Source organism: Seriola lalandi, unplaced genomic scaffold (assembly GCF_002814215.2).
Source record: "Seriola lalandi dorsalis isolate HSWRI2012SDOR001 ecotype SW California unplaced genomic scaffold, Sedor1 jcf7180002054532, whole genome shotgun sequence".
Taxonomy (NCBI): Eukaryota; Metazoa; Chordata; class Actinopteri; order Carangiformes; family Carangidae; genus Seriola; species Seriola lalandi.
In genome coordinates, this window is record NW_019525085.1 from 350,389 (window position 1) to 374,877 (window position 24,489).

A 24,489-nucleotide genomic window follows, 5' to 3' on the forward strand; every position below is an offset into this window, starting at 1 on the left:
TTACATATTGCACAGAAACAAACAGAATTGATAAAAGAAATGTAGAACCTGTGAAGAGAACCCTTAGACCTATTAAGAGAAACGTCTGTCTTGCTTTGAAAGCCTGAGCACTTGCTCACTGAAAGAAGAAACCTGCTCAGATACTCTGGATCCTTCTCAGAGAACCCATTAAACTTCCTTCTTCCTCTCTACATACAATCATTTTAAATGAACATAAATAAAATGTTCACTTTGTCTATTATCAGGAAATGTGGGCGACAGTTTTCTGGCTGTAATCTGGAGCCACACGTCTGATCTGCAGAATGATTGAGTCATTAAATGCTGAGTAATTGTCCCTTAAGCAAGGCACAGTTTTCACAATCTTTCACAATAAAGCTGAGCTGCTCAGTGGCCAACAACAGACGACTGTGTGATTATGAAGCAGGATAAATAAAGGTAAGAAAAAGATATTGTGTTTGCTGTATTAACTCTTAGGGTGGTATTTACATTCCATTCATATCTGTGGGTTTTTAACAGAAAGAATTACTCGGAGCTAAATGGCAGAATTGGCTTCCCAGCTCCTAGAGTGACATCACAACAAAGAGGTCAAAGGTCAGAGACAACACATCCTCACTGGACGTTGTCAACTGTGTTTCTGCTCGTCTCAACAGAAAGGACGAGACATGATTTCTGTCTATGTGTTTGTGTCAGTTATTGTTGTGTTGCTGAGCAGCGAGTTTGGACGATAATCTTTCACTGTGTTTAAGTTTTTTTTTGTTTTTTTTTATAAACACAGCTTGTTCTACATTCCTCACAGCTCAGACGAAGTCAGCTGAATTCCTCTGTAATGTGATGAGTTAGATGGACGGAGGCTGACAGAGGAATGTTTGTGAGCTCGGGATGAGGAGATGAGCTGGTGAGATATGACGCAGAAAAAGCCCCGACACCAAGACCCAGCCCCCGTTCACGACCTTATTTGCGGTGGTTGTGAAATCAAAGAGAGTCCCTGGAAAAATCTTCAGGGAAAAAGAAACCAAGAAACAATGTCCCTGCTCACTATTCTGCTGAAGTCCTTTCCCCTAGAGACCCTGGAAGCTCCTCAGAGGTAACGAGGCCCTACTTAATCAAATACACCTGTGCAACATCTGTGGGAACCCTGGAGCCCTAAAATTTCCACAGGAGCCACTAAAACATCCTGAAAGACTTCCTGTGGCAGCTCTAGAACCTCTCAAACCTCTCTAGATCCACTTCACCTGTAGAACGTACAGACATCTTGGCCCTCTTCAAAGACAACTTAAGTTATACAGCAAACAGTGACCTCTTAGACATCGCTAAGACCAACCCACTAAAAAAAACCCCAAGACTCCTTCAGGAATCTCTCGAGCCTCTGCAAAGATACCTTGACGCCACATACCCATACCATGACTGATGTAATCTCGTCATGCCCTACATGAAACCCCTGGCTGGACCCTAAAGACCTGTTAGACCCACAGAACAGACCCCTCAAACCTCCTACAATTACCCTCAGATTCCCCAAGATCCTTTAAGGGAATCATTTGACCCAATCAGGCCTTGTCAACCTAAAAAACACCTTTAGGGACCCTTAAGACTTCCTACACAAGATATAGAACCTCCTCTGTGCCCATTAAAGCCTTTTAAAAACCATAGATACCAATACCCCAAACATGTAACATCTCTTGAAACATCCTGAAGTGGCATGAACCTCTGAAACGGACCCTGAAGGATTTCTAGAACCTCAATGAACCTCTTCATTCACAGATCCAGTGCCTCTGAAACCCCTTTTCAGAATCATAACACCTCCTCAACCATTCAACAAGACCTATTTAGGGCTTTGTCAAACCACAATAAAATCCCCTGGAACCTCTACACCTCAAAAACCTGAACCACCCCCACAGTTCCTTCATCCTTAGATCCCTGTAGGGATGCTCAACCTTTTCCAGTCAGCACTCCCTGTTTGAGCAATAAGAACAAGGGTGGAACATCAGGTTTAACTAGAACCATAAAGATTAAGCGGTAATCTCACCAGCGCCGATTCCTGTCCTGTGATTTTGGACATTTTCATCTCCATAATTTAGATATTAGCGACGTTATCGTTCGGCCATTTTGGACCAGAATAAATGCAGTTAGGTTTGAGCCTCAGAAAGCAACCATCATATTCTCATCCAGCTTCCTGTGTTTGTTGTGCACTGGCCAGCCTGAGGTTGAAATCAGATCTGCCATTTGCATGCACACACACACACACACACACGCACACACACAGGATAGTATCACCTCACTTAAAGCTGATTAGGCCCCGCCAGTAGATAAATACATTAATCAGCAGTTTACTCACAGCTCACCTGCGCTGAGCCATGAAGACGTACAGCTCAGTAGCTCTACACATAAACACACAGGTAAGAAAATGTAAAGTAGACTCCCAGCAGAGTGACCAAGGGCTCTAATAAAGACAAAAGAACTTTAGAAAACTTTAAGTTTATGAAGAAATGTGGAAAGTATTCAGTAAATGTAGTTTGAATGTAAATGTAATGGTATACCTTACAAAACATATTAACAATAATTATAATTATTAGTGAGTGCAGATCTCCGTAGAAAGACTGACCAGCTGTCAAGGTCATTGAGAAAGTATTTTATTTTGAAAAAATACTATAGACTATAATGTGGAATGATGCCACTGAAGATATGGGCTCTTTAAACTATCACTATGGGAACACCACAACAGTTGCACTATAGAAACAATTACTATGATAAGGTGTCTAAACTCAAATTTAAACACCCAAAAAAGACAAAATATAATAAATAAAGAATTATAGGAATACTGTATATAATATAGAATAAACGGCTGTGTAAGACTGTAGTTCCCTTTACAATTGCTCCCTGACAAAGTTCTTGTTAATCCAGTTTCTGACCTTCTGAAAATGTCATTGTTGATGAATCATGAATTATTTAAAGAACAATTTGTTAGAAGACATATTTAAATATATCACTACAGGAACACAACCATAGAAATATGGTAGAAGTACTATAATATAACAGGACCAGGTCACTAAACTGTATTCAGGACTGTATGGGAATATTTCTTTCATGCAAAACATGCCATATGTGATAATATTGACAATATATATTAGGTTTCTATAGGAACTGTAAAATCAATGAGAGCATGGACTCAACACTGAACATCCCAAACACACAGGGATATCTGAGCACTACAAGAATATACAACATGCAAAATCTCCGTGTAAATAATATATGTGTAATAATAAACTATGCTATCTGACATCATAAGGACGGTGGAGTGATATAACTGGAGGAATATGGTCGCAGTGTGTCGGTGTGACTCCCACCTCCTCCTCCGCGGTCGCTCCGTTGCCTACGTGGGCCATGTCTGTGCCCGGTGCCTGTCCTCCTTCAGGTCCGCAGGTCGGCCAGGTTCCACTGCTGTTCTGTTGCTCTCAGGAGAACCACAATCCCATTTCTGTCAGACACACACCGCGTCCGTCCTCGAGCTGCAGCCGCACACCTCTGTCTCCTCACGCGCCACAGATGTGTGTTCGTCTCCTCCTCTGGTGTCTGTCTGACCCGCGTATTTCCCGGGATGTGTCCGGTGTTATTTGTTCTTTTTTTTTATCCGGTTCGTCCTTCTCTCTCAGTCGGTCGAGGTGGTTCTGGACACACCGCTCCTCCTCCTCCTCCTCTTCTCTCTTTCTCTCTTCCGTGAAGAGGAAAAAAAACCCGTCTACGTTTCACACACACACCGAGAGAAAACACACCTCCCGTATTTCCGTTTCTCCGCCCCCCAAACTGAGAGAGAGAGAGAGAGAGAGAGAGGTTCAATTAGACAGTGTTCATCATTAGCTATGCAACATACTGTATGATCACTCAGAATTATCTTTTTATACAACTTTGTTTTTAAATTATACTATATAAATATTATTTTAGATAAAAGTTAATTTAAAGTCACATTTAAAAATATTTATATATTTAAAAAGCAGATTAGTTTGTAATCATTACAATTGATACCACATTTTATTTCTATTGTATATTTACTGTGTAAACATAACTATTTTCATAGAAAGTAATTATTTAAAATGAAGTCATAATACATATAAAAAAAAGTTCCTACCACTGTTTACCTGAACCACTGTAATAAGATACTTCAAGCTGAAGCAAAGGGTTATATTTCATATTTTCTACACTCATTTATGGCCATATGGCTGTAAACACAGTCATAAGCCATAATTGTACACCACAAAGTCTTATTTTGGAGAATTAAGTCACAATTTAGAGTCAAAACACAATATTTGAGGATTAAGTCTTGATTTTGAGAAAATGGTTGAGAATAAAGTTGTTATAAAAAAATACAATGAAAGTCTTGATTTAGTGACTTTTTTTCTAATTACAATATATACTGTAATTTTCAAGAAAGTCAATATTTCAAGAGTAAAGTTGTAATTTGATGTTTTAGAGAATAATGTCGAAACCTTTCAAGAAAATAATTGAGAAAAATATTATATTTGAGAACGAAGTAATTTCAGTCATTTTGAGTGAACTTGTAATTTAACAGGAAAAAGTAACTTTTAGACATAATGATAATTTTACAAAGAAAAGTCAATATTGAATAAACTCTTTAATGAGTGAAATAATCCGACTCGAGACGCCATTTCCACTTTGTACAACGGTGTTTTAAAAATCTAAGTAAAAATTACATATTTACACAAGAGTCAGTAACAGCATCTAAAAAAAACAAAAAAAAAACTGTAACTGCAAAATTTAAAAGAATAGACACATCTCACTGTCACAATAAAATACAGAATAAAATATCTTACTGTACAAAGAAAAAACACTGAGCAGCTCTGACCGTTCATCTACTGCTGTGGTTCCTTGAGCAAGGCACCAGGTCGTCCCCAGCAGCGCCAGTGTGAATGTTAATGCTGTAACAGAGTTTAAAGCTGCTGCGAGTGTCGTTTTAACACCAATATGACACTGAATTAAAATAATGCACATTCCAAATTAAACCACATTTCCCATCAGCCCCGTCGTCTCCTATCCTCCCTGAACAGGACGAACACGCTGCAGATTTTTAACTTTAATTATACTCATGCTTCTAGGCAGACGATTAAAGAGCGTTAGCAACAATGTGAATTTACAAAGTCTTACTACACTGCAAAATTTAGAAAATAAAAACAAACTGAAGAACACAAACCTTCTCCTCATAACAGATTATATTCAACAGAGGTAGATTATGGTTATGTCGAGGGATTAAAGGTACAGTACAGGTACATCCAAAAAGCAGAAAGAAAAGAGTTTTAACATTTCACACAAGAGATAATTAAGGTCTCAGATTAGGTTATTTTAAGAAGACAGGTAAAGGTTAAGGACAATGTTAATGTTAATGTATGTAATGCTCATGTGGCTGATGTCATGACGGAAAACTAAAATAAATAAAAAGTGTGTTAGTGGAAGGAGATAAACAGTGTCCTGGTAAATATGAGTCACTTTCAGTCAGTATAAAACCAATTAAAAATAATCTGAATTGTGCTAATGCAGCAACGTTAGCAGGAGTTTATACGTCAGGATGAGCTACACCAACAACAGGTAAACAAAGTATACCTGCTCAGGTGTGACAGACCTCCCAAACATGGTTAACTCCTGCTGACACAACAGGAAACAAACAGCAGCTGTACGAGTGATAAACTGGTGTGTGTGTGTGTGTGTGTGTGTGTGTGTGATGAGGTAAATGGTTGTGGATATTCTCATTGTGCATGTAGGGGGATTGTTTCAGGTCCACACCCCTCAGCAGGGAGTTGGTTCAGTCCAGGCCTCTTCAGGAAGAGTCCACTGGAGCTGTGGGGGGAGGGGAGGAGGAGAGAAACACAATTAATACACAAATAAAGACACAAACTTTTTGCAAAGGTTTCTTTGTAATAAAATATAATAAAAATTAACAAATGAAAAATGTATAAGAACATATCTATGTATTCTAAATTAATTAGTAAAAGAAAAAATGAATTGTGTTATCTTGGTAATTTATGATAATAAAATAAATCTAATGAAAATATATATTTCAAATATTTTCTACAAAGTTAAAAACTCATTAATCATGATCAAGCTTTTATTGAATAACATGAGAAAAAATACTGAACTTATCCAGTTAATTTAGTAAAAAAAAAAATAAAAAAATCTAGTCTACCTTTTCTATACATTCGATCAATAATAATTCATATAAATTTATTAATAAACAATAATAATTGTCAATATATTGTTGAATAAATTAATGATTATGTGTTAAGGTTAATTGTTCATTATTGATATAATATATTAAAATCTGGTTAGTAGCTTGTTTCAGGGCTTTCAACTGTATCACATGGTCTTCATCAGCAAAGTTTGCACTGGGGAAAAAAGCTAGTAAGGTGGAACCGTTTAGTAAAACCAAATTAAGAATCTAATTCCAACATTCGTAGCGCCATAAATTCTATTAAAATTATTTCATGTATTTATTTTAAATATAACTACAAACATTCACTGACTTACCTTCTGTTTGATCTTCCTCTTTCTGCACCCCCCCCTCTGTCTTCTCCTCTTCCTCCCCTCCTCCGTCGCTCCTCCTCTTCTCCTTCACCTGCCCCATGCGTCTCTTCACCTCCTGCAGCACCTCCTCCCTCCTCACCTTCTCCCTGCAGAGCTCCGCCCTCTGGGCCTCCTCCCGCTCCTTCTCCTCCAGCAGCGAGCGCAGGAAGGCGGCGCTCACCACCTCCTCCCCCTCCCCCACCAGGAAGGCGTTTTTGAAGCGGTTGTACAGCATGGAGGCCTTGTCCATGATGGCCTGGTTCGCTCTGTAGTACCGCATCTACACATCAACAGAAATACTTACATTAAAGAACTTTAACACAGTTTTCAGGTTTTGACTTTCTGCTTTTAAAACGACTTAAACGTTTATTGGATTATCAAAATAATTGCAGATTCGTTGTCTTCCATCCAACTAATTGATTCATTGATTAATTGTGTTTGCGTACCTTCCTCAGGGTGGCGACGAGCTCGCTGTGTCTCTGTACGTGTTGGGACGTCACGTAAACCATACTGAGCTGATCCAACGCCGCCAGACACTTACTGACGTCCTGGAGGACGGACGGAAACAAACAGGAGGAATTATTATTATTAAAGGTGGTAAAAATCACTAAAAGTCGTTTGATTCATTAACAGAAATGTGTGAATGACCCGGTCTGATATGAGCGTGTCTCACCGGGTTGTCGGACTTGAGAGAGATCCGGATGTCTCCGTGGATTCTGTGCAGAGTCGAGTCCGTCAGCGTCATGGTCGAGCTCTTCTTCTGCTGCTCCTCCCCCTCCACCTTCTCTCCGTCCGACGAATCGCTCTTTGGTTTGCTTTCTTCTTCTGCACTCGTCGTCTCTGGTTTTGCCTCTTTGTCCGGTTTGGACTCGGCCTGCCGCGTCTCTGCCGGCGTTTCCGCCGACGTCTCCGCTCCGTCTGTCGTCTCTTTGTCGTCCTTCTTCTCCTCCACGCTATTCTTCCTCGTTTTTGTCTCATCCGTTTTGTTTTTTTGATCCGCCGTAGGTTTGTCGTCTTTCTTCTCCTGCGACTCCTCGTCAGGTTTTTCGCTCTTCACCTCTTTCTTCTTCTTTTCTGCTTCGTTCTTCTTCTCCTGTGATGTTGAAGACGCCTTCTGAGCTTTTTGTTCATCCTCGTTCTTCTTCTCCTCTTCACTGCTCTTCTTGCATTTCTCCTCTTCCTCCTTGCCCTTCTTCTTATTCTCTACCTCTGTTACGTCCTTGTCTTTTTTGTCCTCCGTCGCCGCTCTTGTTCTTTCAGACTTCCTCTCTACCTCGGTGCTTTTTTCCATCTTTTTATCGTCAGACTTCTTCTCTTTCTCCATCTTTTTCTTCTCTTCTACCTTTTTGCAGTCCATCTTCTCCTCCTTCTTCTTCTGCTCCTCCTCCACTGTCGCTGCTGCCGCCGTCGTTCCTCCCATCATCGTCTTCACCTGAACCTTCGTCCCCTGTCCGGCCGTTGCTTTCACGATCTTTCCGATTATTTTCCTCTCGTCCTTCTTTTCTTCGTCTTTCTGCTGCTTTGTTTCATCGCTCTTCTTGTCCTCTCCTTTTTTCTCCTTCACTCCCTCATTTTTCTTTTCCTCCGTCTTTGTTTTGTCGTCCTTCTTCTGCCCGATATCCTTTTCCCTAGCCTTCACTTCCTCTGTTTTACTCCTGGTCTTGTCGCTCTTCTCTGCTGTCGTCTTTCGGCCTTTTGGCGTCTTTGTCTCGTCCTTTTCTTCTTTCAGTCTGACCTCTGTCGTTTTTTTCACCATCTTCTTCTTCTTCTTCTCCATCACCGTCTTTCCAACGACTTTCTTGCCGACGGTTGATTTTTTCAGGCTCCTCTTGTCTGGTGTTTTCTGACTCGTCGTCTTTTTGATCTCGATCTTCTTCTTTGCTCCGTCCCCTGATTTCCTGAAAACAACACAAGACAAACATTACACACTCACACACTTCCTTTAACTGATCCGTGTGTGTGTGTGTGTGTGTGTGTGTGTGTGTGTGTCCTCACTGAGAGCTCTTCGCTCCTCTCCCGGCCTTCAGCAGACCTCTCAGAGATTTCAACAGACTCTCCCTCTTGGCCGCTAGGCGGCGCTGTCGCTGCACACAGAGAAAAGAAAAACAAGATTACATACGAAGAATGAAGGTTTTCATTTGAGCTGCACAACTAAAACGAAATATGATCAAAATCACAATATGAACAATTTCAATATCTAAATCACATGATGCGATTCTTTTGATAAAGTTAAACAGATGATAAATGAGACGCCTCGACATCGTGTTGTTTGGCTGATTTACCTCCTCGTCCACAGAACTTCCTCCTTTCTTCTTTTCTCCTTCCTCCTCCTCCTCTTTCTTTCCCTCCTCCCCTTCATCCTTTGTTTTCTTCTTCTGTTCCTCTTTCTCTGCTCTCCTCGTCTTCGTCCCCTCTTTCTCCGACTTCTCCTCCTCTGTCGTCTTCCTCGTCTCATTCTTCCCTTCCCCACCTTCATCCTGTTTTGTTTTCTTCTGCACCTCCCTCTCCTCTCTCCTCCTCTTCGTTCCTTCCTTCTCCTCTCTTCTTGTCGTGTCTTCTTTCTTTCCCTCCTCTCCTTCGTCCTTTGTTTTCTTCTCCTTCTTCTCCGCTCTCCTCGTCTTCGTCCCTTCTCTCGTTTTTTCCTCTGTCCTCTTATTCTTCATCTGTTCTTTCTTCCCTCCCTCACTTCCGATCTTCACCCACACCTTTATTTTCTTCTGCACCTTCTTCTCTCTCTTCCTCTTCCTCCCTTGAGCCTCCTTCATCTCTTCTTTCTCTCCTTCTCCATCATCTGTTTTCCGCTCTCCCTGTCTTTCGCTCTCGGACCTCGTCTCTCTCCTGGTCCTCTCCTCTTTCTTCACGTCCTTTTCATCCTGTGTTTTCCTCTCCTCCTTCTGATCCTCTTTCTCGGCTCTCCTCGTCTTCATCCCCTCCGCTGACTTCTTCTCTTCTGTTTTCTCTTTCGTCATCACGTCTGGATTTCCTTCCACACCTTCATCCTGTTTGGTTTTCTTCTTCTCCTCCACTCTCTCCTCTTCCTCTATCTTTCTTTTCACTCCTTGGCTCGCGGATGACTTCCTCTCTTCTGTTTTCTCCTCTTCCTCCCTCTCTTCTGTCTTCCTCTTGACTCCCTGACTCTGTGACGTCTTCTCTTCCTTCTCATCTGTCCGGTCTCTCTGTGATCTGTTGTTCCTGGACGTTTGTTCTGTGGTCTTCACTTTCTTACTGGCTGTTGGAGAAAGAGACGGTTTTAACTTGGACGTCTGTTGATGCAGTTTCATTCTAAAGATTATTGATTATTGTTTATTGGCAGAAAGTACAGCTGCGTCAGAGAGCACCCAGACCCCCGCATCCCCAATCAAATCAAATATCTAAACTAGGGTTGTGTCGATGGACGGTGATATCGGTGATCGACGATAATCAGAACGATCAGCGATGCCTTTACAAATGTCGAGGCGATATCTGACTTCTTTTTGTCGGATTACATTAATATTAAATCTAAGTTGCCTGCCACAGTTTCATGTGTATATGTTATATGAGAGAGACGTATTATTTGTGATGACAATTTAGTTTTAACAGCCATAAAATGTATTTGTCATCTTCCTGTCGTCGCTCAGGTTACACACTGACGAGAAAGAAGGCGAACCCTCAACGTAACGTGACGATCATATCTTGGTAATGTCCACAATGTGACAGGCTAACGATCGGACTACGGTTAAGATGGCACAACCCTAATCTAAATATATAATATCTGTGTGGTTCATCGGAGAAATGCCACAGTAAGATCGTCCAGGATATCAGATCGCCAGGTCGCACAGCTCCAGTCTCATTCCTGATGAAGTTACAATAATGTCTGAAAACGTGTTTTCACTTTGTCTTTACAGGTTGAGTGAAGATTAATGGACAAAAATCTTCAGCACAGTAAAGTGAAGGGGTGTGTGTGTGTGTGTGTGTGTGTGTGTGTGTGTGTGTGTCAGTTACCTGGAGTCGTCACAGCAGGACTAGCAGACGTCCTCTTGTTGTGCTGCTCAGCAACGACCTGAGAAACCAAACACACCCAGAATTAGACGAAACCAAGACCCTCCGTCACCAGGAGTCATCCGTCCGTCCCTGGCGACATATCTTTCCCAGCAGGACCCCCTGTGGACGGAGCGCTGGTGGGGCAGTTACCTTGGACTCGGCTGTCCTGCTGCGGGTGGCGGCTGGACTTGTAGCAGCAGCTTCTGCACAGTCGGGTTCAGCTTTCTCGGCCTCTGTCACTTTGCCTGACGTTGTTTCAGCGGAGGTTTCACTTGCTGTGGCGTTCGCCGTTATCTGAAGACACAACGAAACTCATTGATTTGTGTATCATGTCTTTAATTAACAGGCTCTGTGTCAAATAAAATCTCTTTTCTACACTCCACAACATTTTGTTAAGATACTACAGTAATTCAATCTATTTTCAACGTCCAACGTTTTGGGAAACACGTGTTTTCACTTTACACGTTAAGTGATGGCGACACTTAAACACAAACCTCCTTTTCATTCGCTGCAGGAGAGCTGCTGGTGGTATTTCTGCTCCTCCTCCCTCCTGCAGGTGGATCACCACTCGCCGCTGCCGCCGCCTTCGACTCCGACCTTCTGCTTCTTGTAGTCGCTGTCCTCTCTGACAAGTCTGGAGCCGAAGTTTCAGGAGTCTGTCGGGACTCGGTCGTTTTGTCTGGAGCGGATCTTAAAGAAGCTCGTGTTGTTGTTTTAGCAGCAGCAGCAGCAGCAGCAGCAGCAGCTGGTGGTGGTGGTTTACTGTCGGGCTTCGCAGCAGGAGTTTTACTCAGAGTTGATTTTGCGGGGGGGCTTTTAAGTTTGTCATTAGTTGTTTTGGGAGCCGAAGTGAGTTTAGTAGGTGTAGTTTTAGGTGAAGAAGTGGGTTTGGGAGGTGTCACCTGTGTGTTGGTCTTTGCTGGTGTCTGAGGAAACTATAGAACCAAATAATCCAGTGAAAACTTGACAAATCAAACATTAGTGCTGATTTCCTGATTTATGTCACAGTGAAATGAAGATCTTTGTTGTGGTAAGTACTTCCTGTCAGTTTATAGACTAAACAATTAAACTGAAATAAAGTTCAACAGGTTAATCGATAATGAAAATAACTATAAAAGCATCATAAAAAGACAACACTGACTTTGAGTTTACTGCCGACTCCGGGAGAGTTCTGGATCTCCCACATGCCCTCGGTGAAGCCTTTGATGCGAACGCCGCTGCCGTACTTCATCTTGTTGCCGACGTAGGGGACGATGTTCTCAGGAGGGAGGTGACCTCTGAGGGAGGGAGGGGAGAGATCAATCAGAGTTCAACCAATCACTGCTGTCGATATTCCCTCGTATGTAGACGATGTGTACGTACATCTGATGGGTCCCGAAGAAGAAGACCGGGACTCGCTTCTTGTATCCGTCATCCGACTTACAGATCTGAACACACACACAGAAGCATCACATTACATATAAAACTAATCCTTTAACATTTCAGCGAGACTCCACTCAGTTGTGTTGGACTCAGTTTCTATGTGGGGTGACTTGTACGTACTCTGGCCGGCCAGTGAGGGAAGCCCTTCATCTTGGCGAACACCAGGTCTCCCGGTTTGAAGCTGTCGCTGCTTTTCCCCGGCATCTCGCTGCTTCAAAGCCCGAGCACACAGAGGGAATCGAACCATCAACCGCTGCACAGTCACCTGAAAACAGAGGATCCATTTAGATTGAACTCACCCACTGTTGTCAGTGAATTCCTTTCTTCCTCTGTGTGATCTCAGACATCATCACAACAAAGATAAAACTGTTTTCCAATTGCGTCATTGTAATAAAGGCTTTGTCCGGAGTTTATTTCCTGAAGTCACAGATTATTCGTGACTTGTTTTGTCTATGACTCAAAACAAAGAAGATAATTCCCACATTTAAGAGGCTGGACGAATGATGAAGGTCTTTTTCCTACATAAGTGACTAAATGGTTAATTTGATAATCAAAATAATTACCAGCTAATTTTCTGTCGGGATTAATTGTTTAGTTTTTTTTTTTTTTTTTACATACATCTTTAGCTAATACTCAACAGACCCTGAACCAGATTTGAGTTGTTACCGTCAATGTTAATTTCAGGGCTGCATTTAATGATTATTTTCATTATCAACTAATCTGGAGAATTATTTTATCAATTAATTATTAATTTTGCCTATAATTCATCTTAAAACTGTGAAAAAAAAGCCAGTTTTATTTTCAAACAGCCTCAAGTATTCAGATGTTAATCTGTTTTGATAATCTATTAATCATTTCTGCAGCTCAGAGACATTTTCTGGCATTTCTTTATAATGTTTCATCTACTAATCACTTAATCAATAATGAAAATAAATGTCAGTTGCAGGCCGAGTAGACGTAACTTACATCTTTACCACATTATGATTAACTGCCTCTTCCTGTGCTGTTGGGTGGAAATATTTCACTCTGGACTCAAACAATATTTTTTAATTACTTTCAATATAAATTAATCTAAAATACATATAAATGAAGCTCCCACAAAGACCAGCAGTTATTATTCTGTTGTGGTAATTTGTTTAAGTATGTTATAAAAATGCTGCTTATTTCCTTTAGGTAAGTCATGACTTCAGGGGCTTTAACGTTAATGGAAATACTGTTCATTTGATCCAGTTTTTAACCGTCACTCTTGCTTGTCGTGCTGATTTGACAACACAGCCCGTCGTGTCAATCAAACAATCGAAATTAAAAGTGAAAAGAGGCCGTTGACAAACATTTCTACGGTGAAATGTGTCGCATTGTGTCAGCGGTTTCGTTTTTAGCAGCATGTCCACCCACTGTTTACAAATACAGGCGTTACATACATGTTAGCACAGAAGCTAGCTCACCCAGCCTGACGTCACTGCTAACGGTAGGATTAACATGCTAGCTCTACGTTAGCTTTGTCAGTTGTTCGTTTGAAGCACGTAAACTTACCTAAAACCGGGCAGCAATCCTCCGTAAACTAGCTCCTCTGTCTTTCCTCGCTGCAACAGGAAGGCTCTTGTTACTAAGCTACTGTCCGACTCGTAGCCATGTTGGCTGATTTGTTCTTGTCACGTGACCCTCAATGCTTTCCCGCCTGCGGTTGGAGCATACCATTCAGAGAGGAGAGGGATGCGGGGACGATTGTACCATCTTGGGGAAAACGTCTCGAATCGCAAAATATCCTAATTTTTGTAAGCGAAAAACCTAAAGTCTTTCATTTGTATCGTAGGCATTTGTCATAAAGTTGTGTTTTATCAAATAACTTTAATTTTTATAGGCGTGTCACGTTATTAATAGAAAACCTCACCTAGTAAACCCTTTAAACTCAATTTCTTCACCTCTTTTCACATTTTACGAACTGATATGTTGAATACATTTAAACAACTTATTTAGACAACATAAAACACAATTAATCAGTTAAATTAATTTAATACAAATACATTTTTGATATAAATTTACCCAGAATGTATGAAATGTACTGTCGCTATCTCACATTTAACAATGCTAGCAGAATGTCTTTCTCAATGCTTGTTCCTATTTATTTGTAAATACATATACCAGACTTTTGGTGTTAATACCAAAACAACACCTTTTTTTTTTTTTTTTAAATTGAACAAAAAAAAACAAAAATAAACCCTTTTTGAAAAAAGCCAACATTCACAAATATTGTTTAAACAAAAGCAACCAAAACAGCTTCAGCCTAAATAAATCAACATTTTGCCAAATGCTGATTTATTTTTTTGAAAACTGAGAAAATGTTCAAAGAATAAGTAAATAAGATAATGAATCCGACCAGTTGCAATTCTAGGATTCACATAAACAATTCAAAAACACTGAGGTTCAACACCCACCTTAACATTACAGAGTTATTATTTCCCAGTATTTTAGTGTCCAATCATTTGTTATAATAGTTGGTCCATCAACAGTCAGTATGCATTTGACATAAAGAGTGTTTACACTTCTGGGAGATTCACTGTTTATCCCACCATGTTTGTGTTTATAACCTCATATTTCCATTTGCAAACAGTCACCAATGGTTTGTTTCTTGGTCACAGACCCGTCTAAAATGAGGGACCAACACACTGCTGGGATTGGAAGTTCTGTACCTACTAGTGTTTGCCGCAACGCCATCCATGATAATGTTCATACGCCAGACACTTTGAGGCACTTTGGACGACAGCATTGAGCATTTAGGACTAAACTGTCCGAAGGCACAGTAACGACAAACATGAAACTAAGCAAAACAGCTTTTTAATCGCTGCCACTGTCGCTATCACTATCATCCTCCTCCTCTTCCTCCTCTTCTTCTTCCTTCTTCTTTTCCGTTTCCTCTACAAGTCCTGAGAAGAAGTCGTTGTCTCCGTGGGCTTTCTTGGTGAGAGACTTCATCCGTCCGTCTTTCTTCTTCCTCTTGCGGTATTCGTTGACAGTTGTGTTGGGTAAACTGGAAATGTCCCAGAACTTGATGAGCTGGTCGTGGCCGCAGCTGACCAGGAAGCGGGAGTCCCAGGACTTCGCAAGCTCTTCGATGGGTTCACCAACGTGCTGCCCGATGCAGCCGATAACCCGGTTGGGAAGGAGGTTGATGGCCCTGATGGAGGACAGGCACAACTTAGTAACTTGCCATGTGGTGGGAAACATCAAAGAAGGAAACCCAGGGCAAAGTAACAGACAGCAGAGGATTTGCTTTAACAAGGGAATTACCTCAAAAGGTACGTGACCAATGCCGTGGTCAGTTTATCTTAAGACCATGAAGGTAAGCTTTCAAAAAGAGCCAATGATAACCTTAACTCACCGGATATACCCGTCCATGGAGGCGGTGCACATGATGTTGTCGGTGATGGGGGCGATGCAGTCCACCGACTCAGCCTTGACAGCGAAGCGGTCGCTGGTGGCGCCGAAGCCGTTCCAGTTGAAGATGTAGATGGTCCCCTCGCTGGAGCCGCAAACCACCTTCTTCCCCCGCTTCATCAGCGCCACTGAGGTCAGATCACTGCTCTGGTACTCCGACAGCAGCTCGAACCGCCGCCTCTTGATGTTGAAGACGCCCATGGTACCATCACCACTGTGTCAAATCACAGGAGATCAAAGTTGAGCTTGGATTTAACTAGAACATTTAAAAAGACTTTGCTGTTACTGAACAGCAAACCTTTGGTAACTGTTGATATTTTACAAAATCAAACTTAAACCATCAAAAACATCAGTTTGGATGATTGTTCAGTTTGGAAAAGACAAACTTGGACCATTAAAACATGAGCTTGGACAGTCAAAGACCAAATTGTATCATTTAAAACCCAGTTTACCCTCATTGCCTTTGATTTAACCTTAGGAGAAAAGCAAAAGCAACAGGTGTAAAGCATTTTTTAAAATTCTTTTATATTTCTCTTTTATTTACTTATTTATTCCTGTTTATATTTCCACATTTATTTACTTATTCTTTTACAGATTTATTGTTTTTTATGGCACTCCTATGACGTCATAATGAAGAGAAACATGTTTACACTGTTGGCTGAGCAGCTTGAGGCGTCTTTGAAAGCATCAAAGTCCCTGCTTACATGTTGACTTTCATAGCTTGTTAAAACGAACTGGACACATGCTTTGGGCCTTTGGTCAGTCATGATGTAAAGTACACACAGAAACATTCGTTTGACCCTTTAACTTCACAACACTCATTAGTAATGACCCGATTGTCAAAGTAAACGAGGTTCTCTTGGAAAGTGTTGTTACCTGGTGGTGAGTAGGATCCTCTTGGCCTGGTCCACAGCGATGTCACTGATGTAATCCTCATGCTGTTTCAGATCCATGATCGCCGTCCCTTTCCTCATATCCCACACCTTCAGAGAGGAACACACACACACACACACACACACACACACACACACAAAAAGAAAAAAAAATCATTAGAAATTTCAGAAGATTTTATTGCATTGATGTGAAATTTCATCAAAAGGTTGGATCTGGACTAAATTGTCCTTTGGTCTGAATTTGGTTCAGTCCATGGGAGATATATCTAGACCATTAAAAGACCATTTTGGATCTTACAAAGATCATCTCACACGGCTGAACCATCAAAACACCAATTTGGACAATGAAAAAACCAACATGGATCGTGTTATCATCAAAAGACCACCTTACAAGACCAGATCAGACCATCAAAACAAGTCATGACTTATTAAAAGACCACTATAGATCATGTTAGATCATAAAGACCATCAACCTTCAGTATCTGGCTTACACACTGTTTTTAAATAAGGAGAAATACTTTGTGTCCGGACCTTCAGGGTCCCTCCGTCGTCTCCGGTCGCCAGGATGTTTTCGTCCACCAGCAGCAGACTGTAGATGGGAGCTCCGTGCGCTCCGCGGATCCTGGTGACCAGCTGTCCCCGCTCCACGTCCAGCAGGTGGACGGCCTTGTCCCGGGACACGCTGTAGAGCTTCAGCCCGTCCGCGGAGAAGCGCACCTGGCGGCAGGACTTCATGTGGTGTCCGGACGACCACACCTCCCGGTTCTCCCCTTCCGTGCAGGAGTAAGAGAAGGCGTACACGTCTCCATCCACGTCCCCGCACACAAGGAGATCCCGGCTGGGGTGAAGCGCCACCGTGTTGGCGATCGCCTCCAGTCGGATGTCCTGCGGGGTATCTCGGATCTTCGGACCCGGCGGCTCGCCTCCATCCTCGTCAGGGTCCGGGTCTTGTTCCTGACCTGCAGGCTCCGAGTCTGAGGTCTCTGGGTCTCTGATGGTCTCTGGAGCTTCTGTTTTATCCATTTCAGTCGCTGTGGATGCGGCTTCAACGTGTTCTACGGACGCCGCCATATTGTTTGCTTTACCCTGTTCTTCCTCACGGCAGCAGTTCCGGTGTAAACAGCTCACAGCGCCCTCTAGTGTACGTTTCGATACGTCACTAGAGAACGTTTGTCACCATTGGTCCGTCTTCCAGCCAATCCGGAGTTCATATGGAAATGACGTAGGGACGCTGAAGATGGCGTCGGATTCAAACGGCTTCCGATTAAATGTTGAAGTAAGTGGCTATTAAAGTTCATTACAAGCTATTTCCATGGTTTCTTAATAAAGTTGTTATTATAGTCGGTGGTTTAGACCATGTTTAACTGGTTAAACGCAGTTTAGAGCAAACAAAGATGTTCTTGTTGAATATTAACCGTCAAAATGGCCTTTGTTCGGGTTGCATTTGGTTCTCAACATAACCCCATTCACAAAGTGTAAGACTTTGATTTTGTTTGTTTGCTAACACAAGTATAGACATTGTAGAACAAGCGTTAACATGTTTAGTGAATCGTTAGGACTATGTGGTAAATTCGGCATATATAGGGTTCGTCAAGCAGCTCTTAAATGTGAGTAAAATAGCTGGATAGTGTTGACACCGTTGAGCACCGCCCATCTCTAAAAGATTTGGAGGATGAAGGTTGTGAATTATAAAGTTTAAAAATAAGTAGAATTAAGCGTCTTCGGTGTGTTTGATATATGCCGAATTTACAAGTTGGTCCAACATGATACGTCAACAGTCTGACTTTTGTTGGAGGAGGCATATAACTCTGGCAATACTAAAGTGAACATTTACATGGTCGGTTTGTAAATGGAGATCGGTTGAGCTTCATGTGATGGGTGGATTGCATCTGGTGCCAAGGCAACACCAGCGGCCGAGCAACCAGGCGTCCTCCCCTGGTACCAACACAGCTTCTGATGTTTTTCATTCCCAGGGTTAAAAATAATAAAAACTAAACTGGGTACACAAGCGGAGCGATGCAGACCGAAGCGGCGGAGCAGAGGAGACAGCCTGCCCGCGGCCGGCGGGGGGAGAGCGGGCACGGCCGAGCAGACCCGCGGAGGAGCCGGTCCAAGGTTGCGGTCAGCTCTGTCGGGAGCTCCGAGGAGGAGATATCAAGGTGGGGACTGAGTATTTACATTTTAAAGAAGTAACTCTCCCCTTTAACCTCTTTTCTGAACATGGATATACAATATACAGCTTTTACTAGAAGTGCTACTCCTGCAACATCTACTTTTTTTTTACATGGTTGTGTGATTTATTGTACATTTGTATAAACCACAGGCACAATAAAGAACAACTGCTGCCGAGCACATCACACAATCACACAATTTGAAACAGTCTCAGATCAGGGACAGTGGGATCTTTGGCTTTTAAATGGCTCCACCCTCCTACAGTCTTGAAGGTGTAGTTCTGCATCTTTCTGTAGTTGTTTTGTCGTCGCTGTGGTTCTTTATCCTCACTAGATTTCTCATTTTTCTTCAGGTTGAAAGAAATCATCACCGTCATGCAACGGAAAGAGAAGCCGGCAGGAGATGGAGGAGGAAGCAGAGAGGCAGATGAGGAGGAAGAGGAGCGAGAGAGAGCGAGAGGGAGGGACAGAAATCGAGGAGATGGAGGAAAGAGGAGGGACGGGAGAGGGAGGAGGGCGGCGTCAGAGGGAGGTGACGGGAGTGAGGAGAGGGGGAGGCTGAGGCGGAGAGTCAACCAGCTGGAGAAAGAGAAGCTGGAGCTGACGTCTAGCCACAACCAGGAGGTGAGAAACGAAAAAGACTTCACGGCCTTTAAAGGTGAAGAGTCTCCAGAGGGAGCGGTGTGAAGTCTGATAAACTGTGTGTTCAGCTGTGCAGGCTGCAGGCGGAGCTGACCCGGCTGAGGTCGTCAGTGGAGCGAGGTGAAGCTCAGAGGGTGGAGCTTCAGTATCAGCTGACTGTGAGTCAGAGAGACGCCGACCGAGCCGCCAAGCTCAGCCGAGACAAACACACACTCACAGGTACACGAATCAAACGCACCCGGCAACAACTGTTGTGGGTATAATACTCAATACGCAAAAAATGGTGATTGTGTGTGTGTGTGTGTGTGTGTGTGTGTGTGTGTGTGTGTGTGTGTGTGTGTGTGTGTGTGTGTGTCAGAGCGAGCAGCAGAGCTCCAGCACACATTGCAGGAGCTGCAGAAAGCTCTGGACATCACCAGACACGCCAGGGAGGAGGACCAGCATGCTTTGCAGCAGGAAGTCGAGGAGCGTGACAAACTGATTCAGAGCTTCAGTTCTGAAAACCAGCGACTGCACCGACTGCTGCAGGTCGAACACACACACACACAGAGTTCAGATGAGGAGGCGAGGTTATTGTTTTTAATTGTGTTTGGTGTTTGAGAGTCGGTTCACTCTCTGCTCTCGGTCTTCCAGGACCAGGAGGAGGCTCTGGAGGAGTCGGAGAGGAGGATGGCGGAGGTGCAGAAGGAGAGAGAGAAGGAGGCAGAGGTGAACAGACGACAAGCAGACGAGCTGAAATACCTGAGGGAGAGAGAAGAGAGGAGCAGGAAGGAGAAGGAGGTGAGGAGAAGGAGGGAGGGAAGGTAGAAGAGAACTTTAAAGGGGAGGAGGTAAAAAGCTGAAGAAAGAGATGGAGAGAGGAACAGACGGAGGAGAGAGGTGGAAAAACAGCTGATTGAATCTATGTTTTCTTTCTCTCCAGGTGTCAGATCAGAGGGTGAGGTCTCTGGAGGCGAGCGTCGAGGCGGAGCGAGCGGCTCACCTGGAGTCCAAGTTCAACTCTGAGATAATCCAGGTAACACAAACTTCATGTTTACACCAGTAATAAAGTGCAGACGTGCCCAGTCCCGGGTAGAGACACAGCGAGAGAGCAGCTGGTGCATCTGATACAGAGCGGCCAAACAAACTCAGGTTCTGTGATCACATGACCTGGCAGCTGCGGGTGCGGGACCTGGAGACGGCGGTGGCGGTGGAGCGGTCCGGCCAGCAGGAGGCGCAGTGCAGCCTGGAGCTGCTGAGGGCTCAGTTCAGAGAGGTGGAGAGAGCTTACAGCCTGGAGAGAGAGAGGAGCGGCAGCACTGAGCGCGCTCTGGAGCGGTGAGGTCAACAAACAACAAACAAACAAACAAACAACCAACAAACAAACAAACAAACAGCAGCTTATGTTTTCACTTTAGCATCATGGTTTAAAACAAAGAACTGATTCATCAGTGATTTTAGTTCATCAACATTTAATGAGCTTTTAGGGGTTTTAACGTCAGGATTTGATTTTCATATGTAATTTGTATTTGTATGTTTATAGTTGTATTAATATGATATTGTTGTTAATAGCGGAGGTGTGTGTGTGTGTGTGTGTGTGTGTGTGTGTGTGTGTGTGTGTGTGTGTAGGCTGCAGACAGAGTACGAGCAGTGTAAGTCTGAGCTGAGCATCGCTCTGGAAACCGAGAGGAAGACGACCTCTGACCTCTCAGGAAGGCTGGAGGAAGAAAAGAAACGACACGCCGACACACACTCGCTGCTGGAGGAGGCAACTAACACACACACACACACACACACACACACTCAGTTTTTCTGTCTCTGTCCAGGTTTTGCTCCTGTAAAGCTGATTTTGAAAAAACTTAAAGGTCCCATATAGTATAAAGATTTTTGGTTCTTAAAACAACAAATAAATCTTCAAATAAAACAAATATGAAGCTTTAAATTCAGATTTAATTTTTTAAGACTCCACATTCTCTGTAAATCTGGTCTCTACATCAGTAGCTCAAGAAAATGCAGCACGAAAGAGAAAAATCTGAAAAAAAAGGTTAAGATGTGTTAATTTTTTTGATCAGCCCTAAAATAATAATAATAATTGTGTGGTGTGTGTGTGTGTGTGTGTGTGTGTGTGTGTGTGTGTGTGTATATATATGTGTGTGTGTGTGTGTGTGTAGGCAGCTAAGAGACAGTCTGACTCTGAGGATGTTCATGTGAACTGTGTGCAAAGGATCAGAGAAACACTCCAACAACACAACAACACAGGTAAACACTCAACACACACCTGCTGTCAGCAGCCACACGTCAGCAGGTCGTTTCTCATTGTGTGTGTGTGTCTGCAGTGCATGATGGGAAACAGAGTTCTTCTGCTGAGGTGCTGCAGCTGCTGAAGACGACGCTCGGTAACGACCGGCTCAGACTGGAGGAGACTGAGAAGCAGGTGAGCGCCGCCTCGCTCTCTCTGCTCTCGACGGGTCTCACTGTCTGTTCATCGTCTTTTTAACCCGGCTCAATCTTCCCCTCCGGCAGGTCCAGGATCTGCTGTCTGTGTCAGAGCGGCTGCAGGAGGAGAACCACACCCTCCGACAGCTGACCTCCGATCAGAGCAGACAGATGGAGGTAGAACGTGCGACACCAGACCAGAGTTAGCCAGGAAATCAAACCATTTTAGGACGACTGGCTCAGTCTGTCTCCCTTACCTTCAGGAGTCTCGGCAGGTGTCCGTCAAACTGGAGGAGGAGCTGACTCGCCTTCGCCAGGAGAGCTCCGATTGGTCGATGCAGAGCCGCGGCCTGCAGGCAGAGCTGCAGAGAGAGAGGGAGGAGAGGAAGAGAGAGGAGGAGGAGAGGACGGCAGAAGTCCAGAAGATAACTGAGCATTTCCACAAAGAGTCGAAGGTGATGACATGTAGATTTACTTTCCTTCTGCTTCCTGTCTTCTCTCTGTTTCCACTCCTTTTCTTTTTCTGTCCAACAAGGAAACTTCTGATCAACAGCTGCTGAAGCTTCTGACGACTTTGAGACTTTTTTATTTTTTTTGTCATTGAGGCGAAAGTTTGTTTATAAATGATATAAAAAATAAATAAAATGATAAATAATAAAGATAAAGACACATCCACCGTGTGTCCCTCAGATGGTTCACAAGAACTACTGAAAGAAACTCTGGCAGTCATGTGGAAAGGTAATACTTTTAATATGAGCTGAGTTTTATTCCAGTCAATGTGTGTGTTGGTGAGTATTGATTATTGTCTAATGTGGTGCATTAATCACTAATGATCACAAACTAACACTCACCCGACACAGTGATGGAGGTCAACATCAAACGTCTAAATGAAGTCGTAGCTGCTGACTGTTCCTCCTCTTCCTCCTCCTCTTCCTCCTCCTCCTCCTCCTCTTCCTCCTCCTCCTCCTCTTCCTCTTCCTCCTCCTCCTCCTCTCTGTGTGTTGTAGTTACACAGCAGTGTGATGTCATTAGGCAGGAAGTATTTAATTACACTGTTTCTGCTGCTGAGTAAATCCTGTAAAACAGCGTCACACTGTGTGTGTGTGTGTGTGTGTGTGTGTGTGTGTGTGTGTGTGTGTGTGTGTGTGTGTGTCTCAGGCCCGGCTGTCCTTCCTCTACTGTCTGTACCAGCGCCTCCTGGCTGGCTGCGTCCTCCTCAATCAGCCCCACAGCATCCTGGGTAACTTCACCTGGAAGGAGCTGTGTGATGTCATCACTGAACAGGTGGACGGGCTGACCTCTGACCTCCAGAAGGCCAACGACAAGGTGAACACGACACACTCGTAGGGGTTGTGTGCTGCTGTGGTCTGAGCTGAGTAAATCATTTATTTTATCTTTCTAAAGATAAAGATGTAATTGGTAATACAAACATAAAAGCAGTTTTCTTCTGTTTTTGTTGTAAGAATTTAAAAAGAAGAAATAACACGACTCACACACTGATTTAAATATTTTTCTTTTCTTTCTTTTTCTATTTTTCTTCACGCAAAGCAACAGAGTCCTTCATCTATCTCTTGGCTTTTATTTTGAAATATGTACCTGTTCTTTGTGCCACTTGATGAACTTTCTTCAATTCAACAAGGAAAAAAAGGAATTTGCATTTTACCACAATCGAACCGTATCTTCAAATGAGATGTTCTTGATTTCTAAAACTAAATAAAGGAATTTACACCATGAAGCCTTTTTGGGAAAATAGTGCTAACCGCCGTGTTCACCTGTCCCCGCCGCCGCAGATCGTTCACCTGCAGCGCGTGTGCGACAAGAAGAGCGAGTGTGTGCGCGAGCTTCAGCGCAGCCAGGAGTGTGTGTTGTCTCGTCTGGAGGAGAGCGTGAGGAGGAGGGAGGAGGCCTGGAGCAGCCGACACACACACACGGTGTCACAGCTGGAGAACGAGCTGCAGGTAACACACACACACACACACACACACACACACACACACACACACACACTCGTCCCTCAGGTGCTTTTACTTCCCTTGGATCTGATCTGCAGTCAGTCGTCTCTCCCTGCAGCGACAGAGACGCTCGGAGCTGAATCAGCAGCAGATGAAGGAGGAAGTTTTCAGTGGATTGTCCCTTTAGTCAGCTCCTCTTGCTCCTCGTGCTCCTCCTGAAGTCACGTGACAAACAGACACGAAAATCATCACTTTCCCTCCAACTTTATCTTCCCCCAGGGGAGAGATTCACTTTATCCGTCTCAGTGTAGTTTTACATCTATTCCCTCAGGCTTCTCTCTGGAGCTCTAGTAACAACAGGTCTGTGAGCCAATCAGAAGAGAGGAGGCTCTGAGCCTCTCTTCTGTTTAAAGGAAAAGGGGGGTAACAGTAAATACTGATCTGAATGAATCAGCTGATGAATTCTTCTTTTTAAAAGCGTCCTCTCTTTACTTTTAGTTGCTGCTCTGTATCCGGGCAGAACAGTAACAGACTCTCTCTCTCTCTCTCAGGTGTGTCGCTCTCAGTGCGACTCTCTCCGCGATCACGTCTCCTCCCTGGAGCTCCGCTGCTCCTCTCTGACCTCTGACCTCTCCCGGCTCCAGGGCCTCCTCTCGCGGAGCCGAAAGGAGTCGGCCTCCCTCCTGTCGGCCTGCGCCCTGCTCGCCGGGGCGTGGGAACACACCCGCCGCCGTCTGCGGTGGCTGTGCGAGCAGAAAACCCTCCTGTCCCGGCGGCTGGCAGAGAGGGAGCTGCTGGAGGAGGAGGTGAGGAGGCTGGCCGACGCTCTGGGAGGCGAGGAAGAGGAGGGACCAGGAAGGAGGGCAGTGAGGAGGTGGAGGAGGAGTGTGTGCGCGGTGCTGGCGGCGAGGAGGTGGTGCACTCTGGCTAAAAAGACGACAGTGTTGTTTCGACTGGAAGGAGGCGGTGGCGGTT

At 43.7% G+C, this 24,489-nt stretch overlaps 4 protein-coding genes across 4 annotated transcripts in view; 1 reads left to right on the plus strand and 3 right to left on the minus strand.

The window, feature by feature from the left end:
* The window catches only part of LOC111661056 (tetratricopeptide repeat protein 39B-like), a 22,502-nt gene extending 17,516 nt beyond the window's left edge, over positions 1–4,986 (minus strand). Inside the window, exons 1-2 of the mRNA XM_023414517.2 lie at positions 4,856–4,986; positions 3,342–3,798 (exon numbers count right to left, since the gene is read on the minus strand). Of these exons, the coding sequence (XP_023270285.1) occupies positions 3,342–3,380 (39 nt within the window). The 5' untranslated portion in view covers positions 3,381–3,798; positions 4,856–4,986. The remainder of the gene's footprint in view (positions 1–3,341; positions 3,799–4,855) is intronic.
* Positions 4,606–13,661, minus strand: psip1b (PC4 and SFRS1 interacting protein 1b). The gene is made up of 13 exons (XM_087176127.1): positions 13,540–13,661; positions 12,127–12,271; positions 11,947–12,011; positions 11,726–11,861; positions 11,079–11,519; positions 10,735–10,878; positions 10,546–10,603; positions 8,847–9,793; positions 8,560–8,648; positions 7,238–8,462; positions 7,011–7,112; positions 6,529–6,844; positions 4,606–5,841 (listed from the first exon to the last, which is right to left on the minus strand). Exons 2-13 carry the CDS (start codon positions 12,208–12,210, stop codon positions 5,822–5,824), a joined length of 3,627 nt encoding a protein of 1,208 aa, XP_087032253.1. The 5' UTR covers positions 12,211–12,271; positions 13,540–13,661; the 3' UTR covers positions 4,606–5,821.
* Positions 13,662–14,003: 342 nt separating this feature from the next.
* Positions 14,004–17,423, minus strand: wdr55 (WD repeat domain 55). The gene is made up of 4 exons (XM_023414514.2): positions 16,866–17,423; positions 16,318–16,424; positions 15,386–15,655; positions 14,004–15,181 (listed from the first exon to the last, which is right to left on the minus strand). The coding sequence occupies exons 1-4, from the start codon at positions 17,403–17,405 to the stop codon at positions 14,842–14,844; spliced, it is 1,257 nt and encodes a 418-aa protein (XP_023270282.1). The 5' UTR covers positions 17,406–17,423; the 3' UTR covers positions 14,004–14,841.
* Positions 17,424–17,549: 126 nt separating this feature from the next.
* The window catches only part of LOC111661048 (uncharacterized), a 9,448-nt gene continuing 2,508 nt past the window's right edge, over positions 17,550–24,489 (plus strand). The window contains exons 1-16 of the mRNA XM_087176113.1: positions 17,550–17,610; positions 18,308–18,493; positions 18,859–19,129; positions 19,216–19,366; positions 19,506–19,675; positions 19,781–19,927; positions 20,070–20,162; positions 20,304–20,464; positions 20,756–20,894; positions 21,298–21,400; positions 21,457–21,560; positions 21,650–21,739; positions 21,826–22,017; positions 22,721–22,888; positions 23,353–23,520; positions 24,066–24,486. Coding sequence (XP_087032239.1) covers positions 18,351–18,493; positions 18,859–19,129; positions 19,216–19,366; positions 19,506–19,675; positions 19,781–19,927; positions 20,070–20,162; positions 20,304–20,464; positions 20,756–20,894; positions 21,298–21,400; positions 21,457–21,560; positions 21,650–21,739; positions 21,826–22,017; positions 22,721–22,888; positions 23,353–23,520; positions 24,066–24,486 — 2,521 coding nt within the window. The 5' untranslated portion in view covers positions 17,550–17,610; positions 18,308–18,350. The remainder of the gene's footprint in view (positions 17,611–18,307; positions 18,494–18,858; positions 19,130–19,215; positions 19,367–19,505; positions 19,676–19,780; positions 19,928–20,069; positions 20,163–20,303; positions 20,465–20,755; positions 20,895–21,297; positions 21,401–21,456; positions 21,561–21,649; positions 21,740–21,825; positions 22,018–22,720; positions 22,889–23,352; positions 23,521–24,065; positions 24,487–24,489) is intronic.